Source organism: Pyxicephalus adspersus, chromosome 4, assembly GCF_032062135.1.
Source record: "Pyxicephalus adspersus chromosome 4, UCB_Pads_2.0, whole genome shotgun sequence".
Taxonomy (NCBI): domain Eukaryota; kingdom Metazoa; phylum Chordata; class Amphibia; order Anura; family Pyxicephalidae; genus Pyxicephalus; species Pyxicephalus adspersus.
The window spans coordinates 154,414,116-154,433,682 of NC_092861.1; the positions used below are offsets into that span (position 1 = coordinate 154,414,116).

The window sequence follows — 19,567 nt, forward strand, 5'->3', positions numbered from 1 at the left end:
CACATGATGTTGGTAAATATTCTTTGTCTGCATTGTTACATAGAAGTTGGAAATTGTAGTTTATTATGTATGTTCTTTAATAAGCAATTGTATTAGATGCAACACCAGTCCTTAAAATCTGGTATGGTGCTGGATTGTAGGGCGAAGATGAAGTAGGCCCTCAAACCTGGATTCCAGGCACCATTCTTCCAGTTCCTTCAGCCTGAATGGATGTAGTGTGTTGGCACTGCCTCAACCAAACACTTCAGGCATAGTTTCAATGTGGCTTGGAAGATCGGGGATACTGTTGTGCTGCTATGCACTTCAGAAATATTACAGCAAATAGTTATAAAAATATATATATAGGAAAGGTGCATTGTAAATGTATTGCCTACACTTTTCAAAAGGAATCGGGAAAAGCATGTTAAGTATTTTAACACATTTTGGGGTTTTAGTCTTGCAAAATATTGACAGCACCAACTGAAATATTGATAGTTTTTATGCCAAGTCCAGTTTGTTTCTGGCACGGCTTTTTGCCCTCTATGTAGGCGCCCTAATAAACTTTAATCTTTGACATTAGATACATGATCTTCTAACACCATAATGCCCCCACAGTATGAAAAGCCCACCCTTTGCAGCACGCAGTAATAACTCCTCTTAGGCTGAAGTACATAGAATAGGACTGTATTATTTGGGTTTCAGACAAAGGTTTGAGAATGACAAGTCCAGGCTGCAGTTTTCCTTTAGGTTTCTCTTCTGGTCTTCTGGTGCCAGCTGCAGACATCTCCCCGAGGCCTTGCCAGCACTTCCTCCGGAAAATGGGGGGAGCGGGCACTCACTCTGCAGAGACAATGCTGTGCTGAGACCATACGTGGTATAACAAATATAACAATAATCATGCACACTAGTTATCAACAGCCAGAGAACTTTGCTAAGACATATTTTGTATACAAGCAAAGATCTGTAATTTCATATAATATTAATATATAGCTTATATTTATACGCAAAAAACCTTGGCAGTAGTAAACATAATTTGACATGTTTTGTTTTTTTTTTGCTGAATAATACTTTCAGATTGTGCTATGCATTTTTGCCTTTTGGAGATTACCACCTATTCATTATTCATTCTGTATGAAAAAACTGTACCAGCTAATGTGAACCCTCAATGTGCATTGTAACATGGACAATGGACATAGAAAGGAATGGTAATGGACATTTTCATTGTGTATGATGGAATGGACATTCCAAACTAACCGTGAAGAGTCAGTCACATAGTAATGTTGTGTTTATCCTGCAGCTTTTTTAACCAGGACTCCTACAGAAGTTGCCAGGAGTTCCTTGAGCAATTTCTGACTCAGAATAGTAACCTTTGATGCTACTGATCTTTTTACCAATCTGTAAGAGGGGTATTTTTCCTATTGACCACCAATATAAGGAGTATTCTTCATACTGGCCACTGACCAACAATGTATTGGGGCCCTATTTCCACTGATCACCAGATTAACATGGCTCCTCTATAACCACCAAAGTAATGTGCTAATATTATTTTTTATTATTATTCCAATATTGCTAAAAATAATATTGATGTATCATCCGTCGTTGTGACATACACTAAATGTGAAACATTCCTTATTATTTTCATTATTCTTTTATTCTAATTTGATGTTTACTTGTAACAATAGAAATAAAAAATTATTAGCAGCACTTCCCCAGGACCTAAAAGTTATTTCCTGGGTTTTCCTATGTTAAAAATTTGCAAGGGCTGTTTTACCTTATTCTGGACTTTAGAGAAGATCGGGAATTATTTTTTAGGAATGTCAAATTACTGGAATGTATCAGGCAATGCTTTTTATTTCATTGGCTACTTTACCTTGGAAGACTTTCTTATATTTTTCCTGTTCTTTTGGTAATATCTGAAGTTTGTCATTTACAAGGAATATTTTGTCCCTGACACTGCAAGTTAGTTGGAGTCTTTACGGGCCATAAAGCGGAGACAATTGTAGAACTTTACACTTCTCATGTACTGGATTTATTTTCTGAAATATATGGACCGAGCTCCATCCAATGACATTTTATCTTTGTATCTCATGTATTTTTATTTTTGTTGTTTCCAGTTGGTCAAATTCGCCTTTTCTTTTTGATTGATCGAACTGTCAAAAGAGTTTAGTGGTACCTTGAGGGTTTCATTGAAGAGAAGGGAGTTTAGCTCACACCTACTAAAATATTTCTCTGAACATTTTTCACTAAGATCTCTAAAGGACAGGAGGAGAAGACACCAATTTTACTATTATAGGCAACTCTGGCACCTTACTCTAACCATCATGCTATCCAAGGTTCTGACTATTGATATAACATTTATCATCTTATTATCCTAATTACTATTGGTGATTCCATAACCTGAACATAGATCTAATAGACTGGAGTCCACCTCAATGACTACTCAACCCTTCAGTCTTCAAAGATGTGTATTATTATTTAATAATATCATTTCATTCAAATCTGATGGTTTGTTTGTGTTTATATGAGTTTATTATCCCTCCGATGCCAAACCACAGCAGGGGCAGCCAGATCAATGAAGAAAAACCTAAATGTTAATTTTGGGCATGTTAAACAAAAAACGTGTTGCAGTTGTCAAGTGAAATTGAAAGAAATAATATAGCTTCACATAACTGCACTTCTTCATATTCAGAATTGTGCAGTGACGCCATTGTTTATATTTCCTGAAGATTTACAGAAAAAATAACTATACACCTTGGAATTTTGGACTTTCTTAACAGATTTGAACCGGCAAAAACTAGATATTTATTTAATAAGATAATTCAGATAAAGCTAATATACTGGAAGGAATGTCAATCCTAATGCTATTTTAGCTTAAGCAAAAGGCATTTGCACTGGACAAAAGTAAGCATCTTCCTTAGGTTTAGGTATTCCAGATTATGTGCTAATGCATAGAAACTCCCCAGTGCGCATATAAGGAACTTAAACTTTAGAGGGTTTGGTGTTTTCTTTGTTGCTGATGTGCTTTGTGCCAGCATGCCAGGATCAAAAATGCTCTGCAAAACCCCCAGAAAGAAGTTTTTGCTTAGCTTAAGCTACATACACACGTTCAATGGTTCTCGCCCGTTAATCATCTCAGGGCTGATATCGGGCGAGAATTGGCTGTGTGTACAGCGCCCCTCGTCTATCCTGGCGGATCCACAGACGGTGGACGACGAACGATCTTAATGCATGGGAAGGGGGCGAGCACAGCAGGGTGCTGCTCTGTCGTTCTCCCCCTCCCCTCTCCACAGAGCAGAACGGTGCTGTATGTACAGAGCTCGTTCATGCATCGTGCAGTCTTGTGTTGTTGGAAAGGATCGTGAAAGATCCTTTCCAACCACAATAATTGCAGGTGTGTATGCGGCTTTAGTTTTGTCTACATCTATCTACAACTAATTTAGATTTTAAACCAGTGTATATTTGTTGATGATTAGCCTGTCCAGCAATTTCAGTCCACGAGCAGATAGTTGCTAAAAAAAAATCTTCAAGACTTCAGGAAACCCAAAATTAAGGGATCTGTAGGTAACTTTGCAATAATCAGTGTTAAAGTACATTTATCTACAATTACAAAGAGATTGCATTAGTTTGATGTGTGTGCTGTACAAAATGAACATTAGAACAAGTTTACCACTGAACATATATTTGTACTGTGGATTGATAAAAACATTGACAATATTCAAAACTGTAGAAATCCAATGGGAAGCAGAAAATGGTGGACCTGCCACTGTGTGTAAATGATATTGTAACCATTAATATATCTATTATAAGCAAACTGCTGGAATGAGGAATAAATATAGTTTGACAAGCTTATCCAACCAAGTTATAGAGGTCTCATAAACTGGAAGACCTACAGGGCTTATAGTGACACATGTTAGATGATTTTTAGAAGTAAGAACACATAGAGAATAGTAGCAGTAGACATGTGTGGCACAAACCAAAGATTTCAGGGACATTAAATGATTATTTGGGTAAATCTCTTATCTGTAGGCACTGTTTGAATAAAGGTCTAATACTTGCCTGTTTACTTGTGTTTCCATTGGATCTATATGCTTTTTCAGATAAAGTCTTTATTTTTCCCCCAGAATAATGATTTGCTCTGCCAAATGTATTTAAAAACTTCACCAAGCACCAACTTTACATCAAAGTTATAAATATTTGGCAGGCTGCTAGGCAAGCTATTGTCACTTAGATTGCATAGAAAACCATGGGGGACCTTTTACCAATGTACACACTAAAAATACTGCGGGACATTTTTTTTATATGGCTTTAAGATTAACTTGGAAATACATAATAAAAATTACTAAAGCTAACTTCAGTAAGACATGAGATGGAGAGAAATGCTCACAATTCTGTTGCGGTGTATGGAGACATTTGTGAAGGAGCATTGACTGATATCATTTGTTCTGTGCCAGGGAAAAGATAATAATGAAGGTTGCTTACTGTGAATGCTGTGGAAAGATTTGGTCAAGAAAATTGAAACTATAGTTGCTTTATTCTGTGTGCAGCCCTATCACAGCTTTGTCTCGCAGGACTGTGGGATCTGTTGGCCTTTACTGTCAAGCTATTGCCTCTGCCTTTAGGCCTCCCTGTCACTTGTCATTTGGGATTGAGATATTATGTATAACCCTGACATGTATTTTTTGGATCAGGGGATAGATGAGTGCAGGGCATGGGGGCATAGTTTTCACACTTTTTTTGTGTGTGTGTGTGTGTGTGTGTGTGGGGGGGGGGGGGGGGGGGGGGGGTAATATTGCAATGGCAAGCTGTGAACCAAACCAAACTTCCAAAACAGATGGTCAGCAAGTAGCAATTTTGCGCTTCAATCACCTAAAAACCTAAAAAAAATACCAAACAAAATAAAAACAAAGAAACATAAATAATACAAATTTTCACTAAGGGAAATCCTTGCTCCAAAGAATGGGTTCTGGATTGAGCAGCAGAGAAAATGGCTGCCGCCATCAAATAATCAAATAAAGCCTTTTGCTGACAAACATATAGGGGTGAGTAAAAATCTACGAATTAAGAGAATGTAGCATATGAGTGCAATTTACAGTACTAAAGCACATTTTAACTGATCCACCTTACTAATCTCTCCCATCGGTCTGCTGTTTTGTAGCTGCTCCCAGTTTCCTTCTTTTATAACCTGGGTTATCCAATGCCTTAAATCACAACTTCCTCCTAAAATCTTCCAGTCCTGAACTGTTTTCTAAATTCTTTATCCATCTATATCTAGCTCAGATGGGATTATGATGTGGGTCTCCCTTGGCATAGCCTTAGTTTTCCCTCTAACCTCCTTCCATTACTCTATTTACCGCTTACGTGGCCTTTGCAACTTTGGTACGTTTCATCCTCTTCCTCCTCATGAGGGTGACTTGAGGTCTCTTTAACCCAGCAATGAACAGGAGAAGCCGCGGACGGGATTTGGTGAGCCAGCTCCTTAGGAGGGTCCCTTTAGGTAACCTGATGTACGACAAATGGAAAAACATCATTTGGAGGCGAGCATTCAACCATGTTTGTAGCACAGAATAGCTTGGTGTTCAAAACATTAGAAATGCTATCTTGTAATTAACTTGTTCCAGTGCCAGCAAAATGCACAAACATGATACAATCTGGGGTCAGCAGTTGGTTTACACTAAAGATTTGGGCTTTGTTGCAGTGCAATAAAAAATGACATTCTGCATTTGGGTGTTGACCAGCAGATTGCTATCTACATGCGTCCTTCCAACCCTCTAGGCATTTATAAGGAGGAGCAGTAGCCCCTAGCACTGGGGACATATGCCCCACACCTACTGGTATGTGTCCCGAGTCTAATATATGTTGTGAACACCATTGAAAAGACGTCCATAAATGCAGATCATTTTTTTTTAAAGTTAGTGACTGGGATTTTTCACTCTGGTACCGGTTCCCAGGACACATATATATATCTTACATTTTGTTTTGCAAATACTAATTTTCAATGTGATGTGGAAAAATTCAGATTACAAAAATTCAGCCCCTAAAACCAGGGTGTCTCCCCCAATACCAGTCCAGCCATAATGGATGCTAAGTAGTCTTTCCACATTCTTCTCCATTCTTCTGAGGTCATTCCAGACCCTAAGTGAACCAGGGGTCCCTCCATTTTCTATTCTATTTATTGGATTAGGCTAACCAAATAATGAGGTGTGTACTTGTGTCTGGGACAGGAAAATAGTAGCATAGGTTGAGTAAGATAAAAGTCCATCAACTTCAACCACTGGGGAGACACACATACTACAAACCAGCATATCCCAAGATCAAGTCATGTAACATAAATGCTTCAGAAGAAGGCAAACAATTCTCTTATAAAGCATGGTTCAATTTATTGATTTTTCCTGATCCCACGAGGGAATCAAATGTTCCCTAGATCAACAGTCTCTGTTTTCCTTTCCTTAAAAATGTAATACTCAGTCATATTCTGTGAGTATTGAAAAGCATCCAGCTTTAGCTATAACAATCAATAGGACGTGCAAATACTACATTCTGAGGGAGCCAATTCCACATTTTCACAGACCTTACAGTGAAGAATCCCTTCCTTATCCGGAGATGAAACTTCTTTTCTCCAGATGCAAAGACCTTGTCCTTTGCAATGACCTTATAGTGAATAATTGGGAAGCATGGTCCCTATATGGATCATTTTTATAGGGTAAGATAGAAAGAAATATTAACCCTATTCAAACCTACAATGTATGTGTCTGTGTGCCCATTTAAAGAGATTCTTGATACTAAGTGAAGGAAAAAGATCCCTAACCTTGACACAAAAAATAATTAACAGTTCCTCGCTCTATACAAAATAATACATTTTGACTGGAGTTGAACTTTACCCTTTTTGGTCCTGACTTACCCAACATTCTGGATAATATTACAGCCCAGTGAAATGTTATTGGACCTGATAGACCTTTCACCTTTTATAATACTGATAACCTTTTACTATGCTGCAATATTTTCCAGTTGTTTGTTATGTCTCAGTACTGAACAGGTTCATGAACCTATTGTGTGTAATGAGAACCAATATTTTCCTCCTCTGTTATTAGCAGGTAATACAAAGCATGTTGGAAGTGAGTGAGTTATACCGATGGAGTCAATTTAGTTCTTTTGAAGTCAAACTTCAGGTGCACACTTTTCTCTGCCAGTCTCTTCTCACTTCCAAATGTTTCCTTTCAGAAGATAGGCACGTAGAGAAACCGACAAAAATGAAAAAGGATTGATGCAGCGACAACCCTTTAATATATGCTGCATCTCATTTTTTTCACATTAAGTTTTAAAAAACAACATGAGCTGTAACTGGCATAAAATACATTCTTAATCCATAAAGCAATCTAATACCCCCTGGATGGATTATCTACAGTGTATTTCCTTTTAGTATCTTCTTCTTATTGCCCGCATTCTTAGCAGTAATTGATCAGCCCAGAATATATCCAGTGCTTTGTATAGGGAAGCATTGTGTCTTTGTCCATCTCTGGAGTTCATGCTTGCTTTTTGAAGCTGTAAATTTCATACTTCTATTATGTCTATGATCTATCAAACCATCCAGATTTTTCTTCATCATTAATTCACATATTTATACTTCCCCTAGTTTGCGTGTTGTATGCAACATCAACAATTAACAAAGACAAAACTTTTATTTTCTTAGTAGAGAACACCTGAAATTCTGACTTTTCAACAGAAAATGAACGGGGAAATGGAGAAACAAGGATTTCCCTTACAGGACAGTAGAAACTTTACTTGGATTCTAAACCTTCCCCACTTTATTCAAAACTAAAAAACAAAACTAAAAGGTTTTGGCTTTGTATGTACCTTAAATTTCCTTAGCTTTGAACATCCAGGTCATCTTTTAAGGGAAATCCATTGATTTAAAGGACTTCATTGTACTATATTGCTTTGTATCATCAGGAAACACATGGATGGTTCCTTTACCCTACACTACACATCATTCCTAAACAAGCCAACCTTGTGCTGCACCATGAACAAGACTTTTCAGAATACGGATCACAAATCTCTATTCTTTAAGTATTGTCCCAGCACCAAGTTCTGGGCTATAACACTAACAACCTTCAGAATAAAACTCATGAATCTCTACTTCCTGAATATGCCTTTTGTGTTACTTTCTATTCACAGACTACATTTTCTATGGTGTACCTTTAGCATAATACTATTCAATACTTCTTTGTTCTTGATTTTAGCTTTTTAAACATTAAACAGAATCTTAGGTAGGTGCATTGAGCAAAGAATAAATATAGAAATAAATGCAATGTGTTTACAAAGAATCATTTAAACCATTCAATGCTGTGTGCTATGATGATAACATTTCTATGCAGTCAATATCTGGGAGAAGCCTGCATTTTTAGTAAATAAAATAAAGGAGTGCATTTATATGCAGTTTGCTGTACAAATACCACCATTCAATATTTACCTTTAGACATAAACATAACATAAATACATTTCTAAGTGGTTTTAATATAAATAATGGCATATTACACGTTTTATTAGTTTGAAAATGGATGATATTTGTAAGCAATGTAATCTATCAAGTGACATGTTGTTGCACAGGATTGGATTTGTCATTTGTTTGCTTGTAACGTGGGTAAGGTATTGTCACCTTTTCATAACTCACCTTTCCTATTCTCACATTAGACTTTCTAGATTTCTAGCCTTTCTGACTATTTATTTGCCCAATTTGACTGAGGTAATCTTGGCTTTAAATTATTGTAGCCTCTTTGTTTAGGCCTTTCTAGGTAGGTTTGGTAGCAGTAACATCTAGGTCTGCCACATCTTCAGTCAACTTAGCAAATTTGTAATAATGCCAAAACACGGGGCTGTTCATAGTTCTCTGAGCGCTCCTACTAATACATACACTCTAACCTAGGTTACCTGTAGCCAGCGACCATGTCTGGTTCTTGCAGAACCTCACTGCCTCCAGATATTCAGCTTGCTGGCTCAGTGTTTTATCATTTTGTTTGCTCCCTATTCCTTTTCAATTGTATACTAACAAGGGCAGGGTTCTCTATTGTACCTGCTGCATGTTTAATATACACGTTATGTATTACTCACCGTGTGTATATCATTAAGGAAGATAATAGCCTTAACAGGAAGCCACTTCTCGCTAATTGATGTTATATGTTATTGCTTGAAGACTCTAAATGGTGCAATAGACACCTCTGACATGTAAGTATACACCTTGAGGCCATACAGGTGGCACAGGTGCTGCAGTCCACTTTGTGCACTTTTTTGCCACTTTGTTTATATCACATAAAATTATCACTTTCACATCTATAATACTTATCTGGCATTAGTGACTATTGTTTCATTAAAATATTTTAGTGATATGAATACTTTTTATATTTAATGTTGGTGGGATCATTTTTGATTGCCCATAACCTCAAACAAGCAGAAAGAAAGTTCAGAACCAATTCTTTGGGTATTATTCTTCAGTAGTTGATGCTTGTATCAGACTTCTAGCAGAGATAGTGAGTTAGTAAAGAATAAATGAAGTTTAACATGCTTGGAACAAACAAATTTATTCACAGATGAAAAATTAAAAACGGGACAAAGTTCGTGGATCACTTGGACGTTTTCTGCCATGGTTATTCTATGGGTAATTTTATTATTCACATTATATCGCTAGACACCGTTTTTATGATGTTGCAAATCCCTCTGCCTTGTGCTGCACCTTAAACCACTCCGCACTGTGAGGCATTTTACGCCCCGATATTCTGAATGTCTGCAGCAACACACCTCCCCCTGCATTGTGCCACGCTTTGTACCTTCCCTTTATTGTGTCACACTCTACAGCCCAAGCTGGGTATGGAGGAGCTGCACATGAGTTTTACCATTGTACAATAAATGTGTCCATGTGAATCCTGATGAAAGATTCATCACCACTTCATATGAAACCAAATATAAAATAACAAAAACAAAAAGCAGAACCAGTCTCTGGTAAGGTGCAGAATCAAAATCCTGCAATTCCACAGGGATCATGGTAAGAAATGGCACCCAGCCACATTGTCAATTTTTGGGTTGTGTCCAGTTGTGTTATTTGATGTTCTCCTTCAAGTCACTAACCTGGTCTTCATGAAATGTTAATGGATTAGGGTGACCATCTGTTGCACTATGCTACTTATCAATCCCATCCATTCTGATCAATATTAAGCACCTGTGCCAACCATCAGTGTTAAGAAAAGCCTGGCCCCAGAATTCATCTTACTTATGCCTACCTACCATTACATTTTCCTTTCCATTATGGCCATGCTTAGCGCTATTCTATTTTTCCTTTAGTCTACAATCGAATTACATTTACCATCTCTATCCCTTGTCCACCGTCAGGTCCTCTATCTTGTCCTCTCCACAAACCGGCAGTTGGCTTCCACTCTGCTTTCTCTCTAAACATTCCATAATCCACTGCCGCACCTCCACCTCTTGACAAGATAACTTTGCTGTAGTTTTCATTTCAAACCTTTTGTCACCAAGGCATCATCAGCTTCAGTTTTGTTTCATCAACTTCCACCCCTCTTCCAACCATGCCATGCTCTGCCTCCTCCACAGCTCCCAATCATATGATGATCAGTTATAGTTCTAAATCTTTTACCTTCCTCAACCACACCATGATCTTCCTCCTAAAAACTACAATTTGGGCAGTTTAGGTTCTTCTCTAACACACCAATCTTCTTAACCATGTCATGGTCTGCCACCAAATACAAAATTCCACTTTTTTACAAATCACATACAAATTATATGCAAATCATAATCCAAACTTTTATTTCCATATAATGATATCTATTACTATGGATAGCCTCTATATAATGGTCACATCTACTCACTATATAGGGGCACAGGACTGCAAATACTATAGTGATTTACAGATATTATCGAAAATGGTTTCATTAATTGTGCTATACATCTCTCCCAAGTTAAAACAGACATTACCTCCACACTAAAGGATTATTGTCCATAGGCTATAGTATTACCTGGATGTAGTACTACTATTAGAGGATTATACAGGATTTCCTCAGATGGAAATGTATTACTATACTAGTAATGTACGTATATATGATTACCCCTACAGTAATCTGATGATATATATGGGATTGTTACCCAAGCATCATATAATAATAATATACCCCAGGATAAAACAATATTGCCTTTACAATATATAGTATTACCATTTGCACAGTATATATGATTATTGCCCTTTTAGCATAAAGTATTTCTATATCTCCATTACTATTACTACAAAAAATAGAATTACTCTTTCCCTTGTATATAAAATTAGTACCCCTACAGCATGTAGTAGTAATATACTCTTTGTGTGTATTAATACTACCTCTTTGGCATACATTAGTACTATACAGCACTATATTGGTTTTGTACACCTTCAGCATAAAATATTACTCTACTCCCTATATATATATTATCATTTCATATGAATAATGCACAGTACATAAGAATATCATCTATGAAGTATACATTTTTTCTATATCTGTACTATTTGGAATTTTTACTGCACAAGACTCCGGAGTATGATCTCTGTAGAAAAAAAAATTGTTATCCTTCTAAATTAATATTACTGCCCTATACATAAAATAGTACCCCTGTACAATATAGAACTATCTAACAGCAGAATATATAGGAGTAATATTTGCACAGCATAAATGACAGTCAGTTATTATTACCTTCTGTTACCCCCCCCCCCAGATATCATATAGGATTATAGTGTTAGGTTCCTACAGAGAAGAGGAGCTGCAGCAGCTGTGCCCCACACACTCACCAATTGGAGCCACACATTGGTTTGCTGTTCTTGCTGCCGGTTGTTTCTGATCGGCATCCCTCATCTGTGTGACTAGAAGCTTCAGCTGGACAATGAGCTGGGTCAGGACCTCAACTGGCCTGTCCACTCAGCAAAGCCCACACCAATCCCAAGAGCTGTGCAGCCTGATGGACTGTGCGTGCTGCACTGTACACAATGTATACCTACTATCATATAGTGGCCCATAATAGCTCTTTTTCTTTAGCTATGCTGATTTTTAATAAATGGATTGTGTCACAAAGCAAACACCTGTGTGATAAGGCTGTGATGAAAGCAGTTTCTTGGCTCACTGAATCTCATTCTGCTGACTGAACCAGTACCCTGGTACCATCCAAGTTCTGTAATGTTTATAATTACAGCTCCCCTCGGAGCCCTTTCACACAGGCAATTCTTCTGGATTACAAATGGGTTCCGGGACTGAGTTTCTCCCCATATAGACCTTAATGTTTTCTGCCAAAGAGGCTTGTATTGATGAGATGCGAGGAAACAAGTCTGTACCTGACTTCTGCAGGAATTCCTATTCTATGTGTGTGTTCATGATATACATGATATCATTCTGGTTACTTTTCAGGTATTCTATAAATCTGGGATTGATTTTGGGATTGTTGCAAAAAAAATGTCTAGGCCGCAAGGCTGATGCTTGGTAACACAAATAAAATGGTCATCCATATTTACTCTCTACCATCAGAATATTATTCACATCAGTGAGCTCTTGTTATGAAGGTCAGATGAAAATGTTAATCCGTGTTTTCTTTGGCATGGCTTCTCCAACACAAACATCTCCTGTAGACTGTGAGGATTGCTGGTGTTATTTTAGAGGTCTGTGTGAGGACTTGCCACTCTTTCTGATCTTTGTATTATCCATTTTAGAGCATTTAAAAAGTTAGAACCCAATATGGAAGTCATGGTGCCTTGCTCCAGTCTGTTCTATAGCACTAAAGTTTGAGGCTTTTGTTAACATTCTTGGATGCTCCAACAGTCTGGGAGATCTTCTTTTTATATGATAATTCTTCCAGTGACAGAAGTGTGTCTGGTTTGATGATGGGAGGCTAACAAATAGAGCAGGAGAAGCAGACATGAAGAGAGATGACTGGTGTGGAATTCTGCAGGTTATAGACTTTGTGTACTTCTAGTCTGTATTAATGGATTTCGTGACATAAATGGGAGGAACAGGCCTGGACCATGAGCCTAGAGCAGGTTTATAAGTGCTGAATTGCTGTCCATAAGCGATTGTTTGAAGAACATGAGAGCCAACCCTCAATCTTTGCTGAGCTCCCTCAGTTGTAGTAGACCTCCCAAACTATAATAAGTAATATGCTCTGCTTGTGTTCTGTCTGTAAACCAAGTGGCAAGGAAACGGACACAGCTCCTGAGCAGCCATACTTACTGTACAAAACATAGTGAATGAAAATTATTAGCAATAAATTACTTTGATAATTGACAGTTCTACCCCCAGTTCAAGATCCCATTGAAATGCACCATATATTTCAGATTGTTTTCAGTACTTGTCAAGTTTACATTAAGAATTTGAGCTTGGGATAGTCCAGACATTTTTGGGTAACAAAAGACAAAATAGACTTTTTGATTATAACTTATTTTGTGAACCCCTCAAGCAGTCTTCCACACATAAGCAAAACACCTATGAGCTATCAGCCAAAGTATCGGCATTGGACGATTGCTGTCCACACTTGGTCATGTATTGTCACCCTAAAATCAGACAAATAACTACAAAAGGTTGACGAGCCTAAATTTGCTTCTGTACTGGTAAAAGTGCACCAAACCTTTTGACATTTATGTTTTTTACACAACACAATATTACCAATCTGTAACTTTGAAACAGCTTCTTACTGGCATTTTTAGCCCCATGTAATGTGGAATAATTAATTCCCAAAGATTTTCTAATACCTGTTTTGTTTAATGAATTCCCAAAACACAAGTATACAAACTTTTACTAAAAATACAACATTGGGGGTTCGGTTTCAAAAGCCCCAGAAGCCCTATGTTGAACATCCAAACTGGGTAATCCCAGAACCACTTACAAAGCAAGGGGGGGGGGGCATTAAATTTATGCTTGGCAGCTCACAAAACTGTAACTCTCATAATATGCTATCCTGCCCTCTTCCCTCATTTGAACCCCAACTTATCTTGAATGAGCAGGCATAGGAAACAAAAAATGTAGGTTCAATTGGGGGACACTTGTGGCTAACTCCCCCTGAAATTTCATCCCTATGGAGTCATTACAACATAAAAAAATAGCTATAAAAATGTGCTGCCCTGCTCCTACATAACACTCCACTCCCTTTCTCTGAACCCCAATTTTTTTGGAATGGTGAGGTGTATAAAACCGCAAACATAAGTGCACCAACACAAGATAAAAAAAACTATACCTATCATACTGCACTACCCTGTCACATATAACCAACCACTTCCTTTTCACCCCCGATTTCGCTGGAACAAGAAAACCCCACCCCAATGCTTCTTGCCATGTAAGATTTTAAATAGCACCCCCAAAGTGAGGATCAGGCAATGCAGAGAGGAGGGAACACTTGTTCACATGCTTTATGACACCTGAGCACACCCACAAAAGGTCATTTGGACAGGTAGGATGATTTACCAGTTCTGTCTATTCTCGTGTCCAGATCTCCGCCCACAGTGGGTGGGGTAGTGCTTCAAGGTGGACAGGATGTGGGGGCGGGGCATTTGTTGAGGTTGTTTCATTATACTGAAATATGGTCATGGAGCGCAGGAAGACCCCCGCATCAATTCTGTAGAGAATATGTGAATTCTGTAATGTTCATGTTAAAAATCTAAGGTTAGGTACCTGGTACACAGGTGGAGCATTTCCTCTTCATACTAAAAAGAAACTAATCCAAGCATTACTGGTTAAGACCAACTTACACAATACCTATCAATGGCAAGCAGCAGCTGCAAAAGCAAGCAACATATTGTGAGAAATAAAGAAGATATAAAACCATTTAATAGTAATTTAGTATTTTATTAAATTAATATTTGTAAGGCCACTTCTGAAATACATGGGGTCTAGTTTTGGGTACTACATTTCAATCATTTTTGTTTGTAAATTTGTTTTGTAATTTACCCCAATTAGTTATATCATGTACAGCGCTATGTAATATGTTGGTGCTTTATAAAGAAAAACAATTATTTCTTCTCTTTTAAGCATTGTGTAAAACATGCATAGCCAAAACTATGTATTATCATACATGATGCTCAGGTTCATAACAAGATACCAAAACCACAGAAGCCAATTTAATTACTAATGATTTCATTTTCACTACAATGTCGCCTTGCCAGTGTTGTTACTTCATGAACCTCATACATTTCATAATTTAATAGGAGAAAAAAGCTTAATGGCTTAAAGTTGATTTGATGTTTTTTTTCCAACTGGTCAGATCTCTGGAGTTCACGCTGTCCTTTTTGCAACGTGTATGAAGTAACATGGATCATTGTCTTGGCCTTGGGTAAAGGGCAGAAAGTCTCCATACACCATGTGTTCGCATTGACCCGCAAAAGCCTCGTGCAGCAGGGCAGAGAAAGACTGCAGTTGGTGAGGGTAATACGACAAGCGGAATTTGCTGTGGAAACAGAATTTCAAGATGACAACACTGACAAATCCTGAACATATTTAGAGGTGCATGAGATACAAAATATCTAACTTAAATAGTAGTTATGAAAACAGAATAATAATATTTACGCACTCCAGAGTTTTCCTGGCAATGGGCCCATTATTTCTCTGAGCTGTCAGTCCCTAGTTAGACAAGGAAAGAAACCCTAGGCCTAGTATTTGAACTGATCATTACCTCCAATGTTGTCTTAGATGGGGAATTGATTGCCTATTTATGTAAGCAACCCCAATATAGACATTTTGTCCAATATGCCAGTGAGTATTGATTGCATTTAATCAAATGACGGTGCTGTGGTCAGACTTTACCGACCATAAGACTGGAAATAGCACAACCTTAAATCTGTTACAAAAACTGCAGCCCAAATACTAAGCTATACAATAGGTCAATGATGAATGCTATCTATATGCCTAACTGTACTTCCAAATTTTCCTTAATGTATATGAAAAAATCACTCATGAACAAGTTTTGTCAGGGTTATTATTGCAAGTTTAAATCATTTTCAGTACCTGACTTCTGGCTGGGAATTATCTGAATCCGGTACCTGGACTGTGTAATCCAGTGTTACCATGTGTGGTTTGTTATTCACCCACAGAACCGAAGTAGTGATGTCCTGAGTCAAGTCACTCTGTGGAGACATGGAAGCACAATTCTGTCACACAAACAAATTTAGTAACAGTAGATTCCTGTGGAAGGGCTCTTTACCTTGTAGTAAATGTTCTTTCCTTGAGGAGCACAGCCAGTGTTCAGGATGTAGTCATAGTTTCTATGATCAATAATCATTATTCCTCCAGGTCGGACCATTCCTGCAATGTTGCGAAGTGCCAACCGCTGGTCACTCTGATCTCCTAATTTAAAAAAAAAGTGAATGGTGAGAGTACATTAATTTCTCTAATATGCCAAACTGGGTTCCCCTAACCCTGTCAACTCCCCTCTATGTTCCAAAAATGAGGCTTCAAAAGTTAAATGGCATTAGAAGATCCAAGTTTAATAAACTACTGCAGTTCCAAATACTATACTTCAATCTCCTGCCTATCATTATTATGTCAGCCACCACAAGCCTACTGGCCTTTATTTTTTATTTAATAATGACTATGGAATATATGTAAAACAGTCCCAGGAGGCTTACTGCCGGCTTCGCGTTCCTTATTCCACCATCTGCTGTGCATCATAAATTACTCTATCAGTACCACCAAGGATATCCCCAATTTTATGCACTAGCTGCCTCTCATCATTATTCATGTTCATTTTGTACCCCCCCCCCCATTATCTTTTATTCATTGTGCAGTGCCCTCCACCATTAACACCTCCTCTTTACATCCAAACACTCCATTTTTTCTTACAACCTTTCTTCAAGAAGCATTTACTCTCTTCAGCAATCACTAATCTTCAGTCAACCTGACAAAAACTCAATTTCATTTTCTACTTGGAATCTATTACTTCAACCTTCCCCTCTCCCCTTTGTTTGGGGAATATTGGATGTGGTTATTCAGCAGATGTTTTTATCCTCACTTTTTCACAGTGGTCATACATTTACTACAATCTCAAGCAATCCCCTGAGGAAGCCTAACGAGGAAACGCATTGGGTATTTCAGATCCTGAATTGTCTCCTTGGACATTGTATAATAATGTGACGGTTTAGAATTTTGTAACACCACTAATTTTGTCTCCTCTGAAAAATGTTTGCTTAATAGTGTTCAGTTATTAGAAGTAAACTTTGAGCACATCACATTAAACCAATTATTATCTTTCACCTTGCCTTCAAAAGTCTGTTTTCTCACTCTTTCCCTTCAATATCCTAAATAATGACTACATTTTGTCCTACTGTTAGCTCCAGCAATGTTAGCTATCATGGTGCTGTGCCTGGAAGAGCATCTAAAGAAAAATAAAAGTAAACAGTAACAAAATTAAGGCTGGGTACACACGTCCAAGGGTTGTCGTCTGATAATCGGCTTAGGGCCGATATCGGACGGGAATCTGACGTGTCTACAGCGCTCGTTGGCCATTGCCCGAACAACCGTCCTGGCGGATCCACGGACGATGGACGCCAAATGATCCTAATGGAAGTGAAGGGGAAGAGAGTGCAACAGGGTGCCCCTCCATCGTTCTCCCCCTCCCCTCTCCATAGAGCAGAACGGTGCTGTATGTACAGCACTCATTCATGCATTGCGCAGTCCTTAGTCGTGAAAGATCATTTCCAACGACAATTATTGCAGGTGTGTATGTAGTTTAAATGTCATAACAAAGTGTTATGTGCAGGTAATTAGAGACAGAAAAATGGAACTTATCTCTACAGTTGTCTGTAAGTCCCAAAACCTTGGACTGCTCAATGTAAATCTAAAATTCAGCCCTGTTCCAGTACCCTGTGCATAACTACTTGCTGCTGTGCCAACCTAATATTTTAAACAAAAAGATAGCAGAGAAGACAGGTTGAATGTTGAACTTTTTTCTTAACATCATAGCAAAGGGTTTTGGGACTTCCAGGGCTCTTTGAAGATTACTCGGGTATCAAAACTATTAGGTGTCTGCAATTCACTTCTTCAGTAGGAGTTGCTAGTGACAATAATGTTCCTATATGGCTTATTCTGAGCGGTGTGTCCACTAAGCATGCAGTCCTACAGAGCTCCTGGTGCTGTAGATATGCAAAAGTGGAGAGGATCAGGAATTTTTTAAAACATTTATGGCAAGCAATAGTGTGATTTTCAAGAGCTGGCATTACAAAAAATAGTAACTGCATTACTATAATTTTGCCACTTTGCAGTATTTCCTGCACAGTGAGTTCATAGCAAGAACACATTCCCAGTGGTGCCCCGTAAACTATGTTTTTAAATTTTTATTAATATTATTAATCAGGATTTATATAGCGCCAACATAATATGCAGCGCTGTACATTATATAGGGTTTGCAAATGACAGACTAATACAGACAGTGACACAGGAGGAGAGGACCCTGCCCCGAAGAGCTTACAATCTAGTAGGTGGGGGAATTTCACACACAATAGGAGGGGAGATATGTAGTGGTGGGAAGTAGTGATGCTTTCAAAAGACAGAAGAAGACGGGTAGGGAAGTTTGAAAAAATGGGTTTTGAGTCCTCTTTTAAATGAGCAGAAAGTAGGAGCAAGCCGAATAGGACGAGGAGACCATTCCAGAGAGTCGGGGCAGCTCTAGAGAAGTCTTGTATCCGTGAGTGTGATGAGGTTATGAGTGAGGAAGGAAGTCATTAGTAGGTTGAAATTATTCAATGATTGGATAATTAAAATAAATATTTACACTATTTATCAGCTTCTGTGTGTAATCTTACAGTTTGGGATATGGTAGACTCACTGCTGATGTGATTTATGTACAAGCAGGCTTTCAAATATAGCCACAGGAGTCTTGCTGCGGCCATTGGGGAGGTCATTTTGCAGCCAAGCAAGTCTAAGAAGCCTCTGATACACCTAGACAAAAACCTGGCACAACTAGCTGCCAATTCCACTGAAAAAACTCTTACTAAGGTGACCAATGACCTCATCAGAGCTAAATCACTTCTAAGTCAACTTTTCTTTCCTTCTATTAGATCTTTCCTCTGCTTTTGCACTGTTGATCAAAGTTGTCTACCGGTAGTCTTCTGTCTTTTAAACCCTTACTACTCACTCACCATTCCATAACCCCCCCTATTAGATTGTAAGCTCTTCGGGGCAGGGTCCTCACCTCCTGTGTCACTGTCTGTATCTGTCTGTCATTTGCAATCCCTATTTAATGTATAGCGCTTCCTAATATGTTGGGACTATATAAATACTGTTTAAAAATAATAATATTAATAACTAAACAACAGTGATGCTTTCTGGACAACAGATTGATTGCATAGGAAATGTAGCTTCAGTGTTCCTTTACTATTTTGGTGAATAAATATGACTATGATGGGTTAGAAGCCTCACAACAACTTGTGCTGTATCAATCTACATCTAAAGTTCAGGCAGCTTCATGGTACAATGTCTGTGAAGGTTGCTACTGGAGATAGATAGTACTTTACTCTCCCCCTTGTGTTCCTGATTAGTTGGTGATGTGCACACTGCAGGTCTGGAGGGCAGCAGATAGGGTATGTTGAGTA

The 19,567-nt window shown here is 38.2% G+C and overlaps 1 protein-coding gene and 1 long non-coding RNA gene across 2 annotated transcripts in view; both read right to left on the reverse strand.

The window, feature by feature from the left end:
* Positions 1-647: 647 nt before the first annotated feature.
* On the reverse strand, positions 648-10,349 carry LOC140329663 (uncharacterized). The gene is made up of 3 exons (XR_011920520.1): positions 10,331-10,349; positions 5,331-5,478; positions 648-819 (listed from the first exon to the last, which is right to left on the reverse strand). It is a non-coding gene; the product is annotated as an uncharacterized lncRNA (long non-coding RNA).
* A 4,461-nt stretch (positions 10,350-14,810) lies between these two features.
* The window catches only part of GNMT (glycine N-methyltransferase), a 31,521-nt gene continuing 26,764 nt past the window's right edge, over positions 14,811-19,567 (reverse strand). Inside the window, exons 4-6 of the mRNA XM_072410056.1 lie at positions 16,183-16,325; positions 15,987-16,105; positions 14,811-15,429 (exon numbers count right to left, since the gene is read on the reverse strand). Coding sequence (XP_072266157.1) covers positions 15,258-15,429; positions 15,987-16,105; positions 16,183-16,325 — 434 coding nt within the window. The 3' untranslated portion in view covers positions 14,811-15,257. The remainder of the gene's footprint in view (positions 15,430-15,986; positions 16,106-16,182; positions 16,326-19,567) is intronic.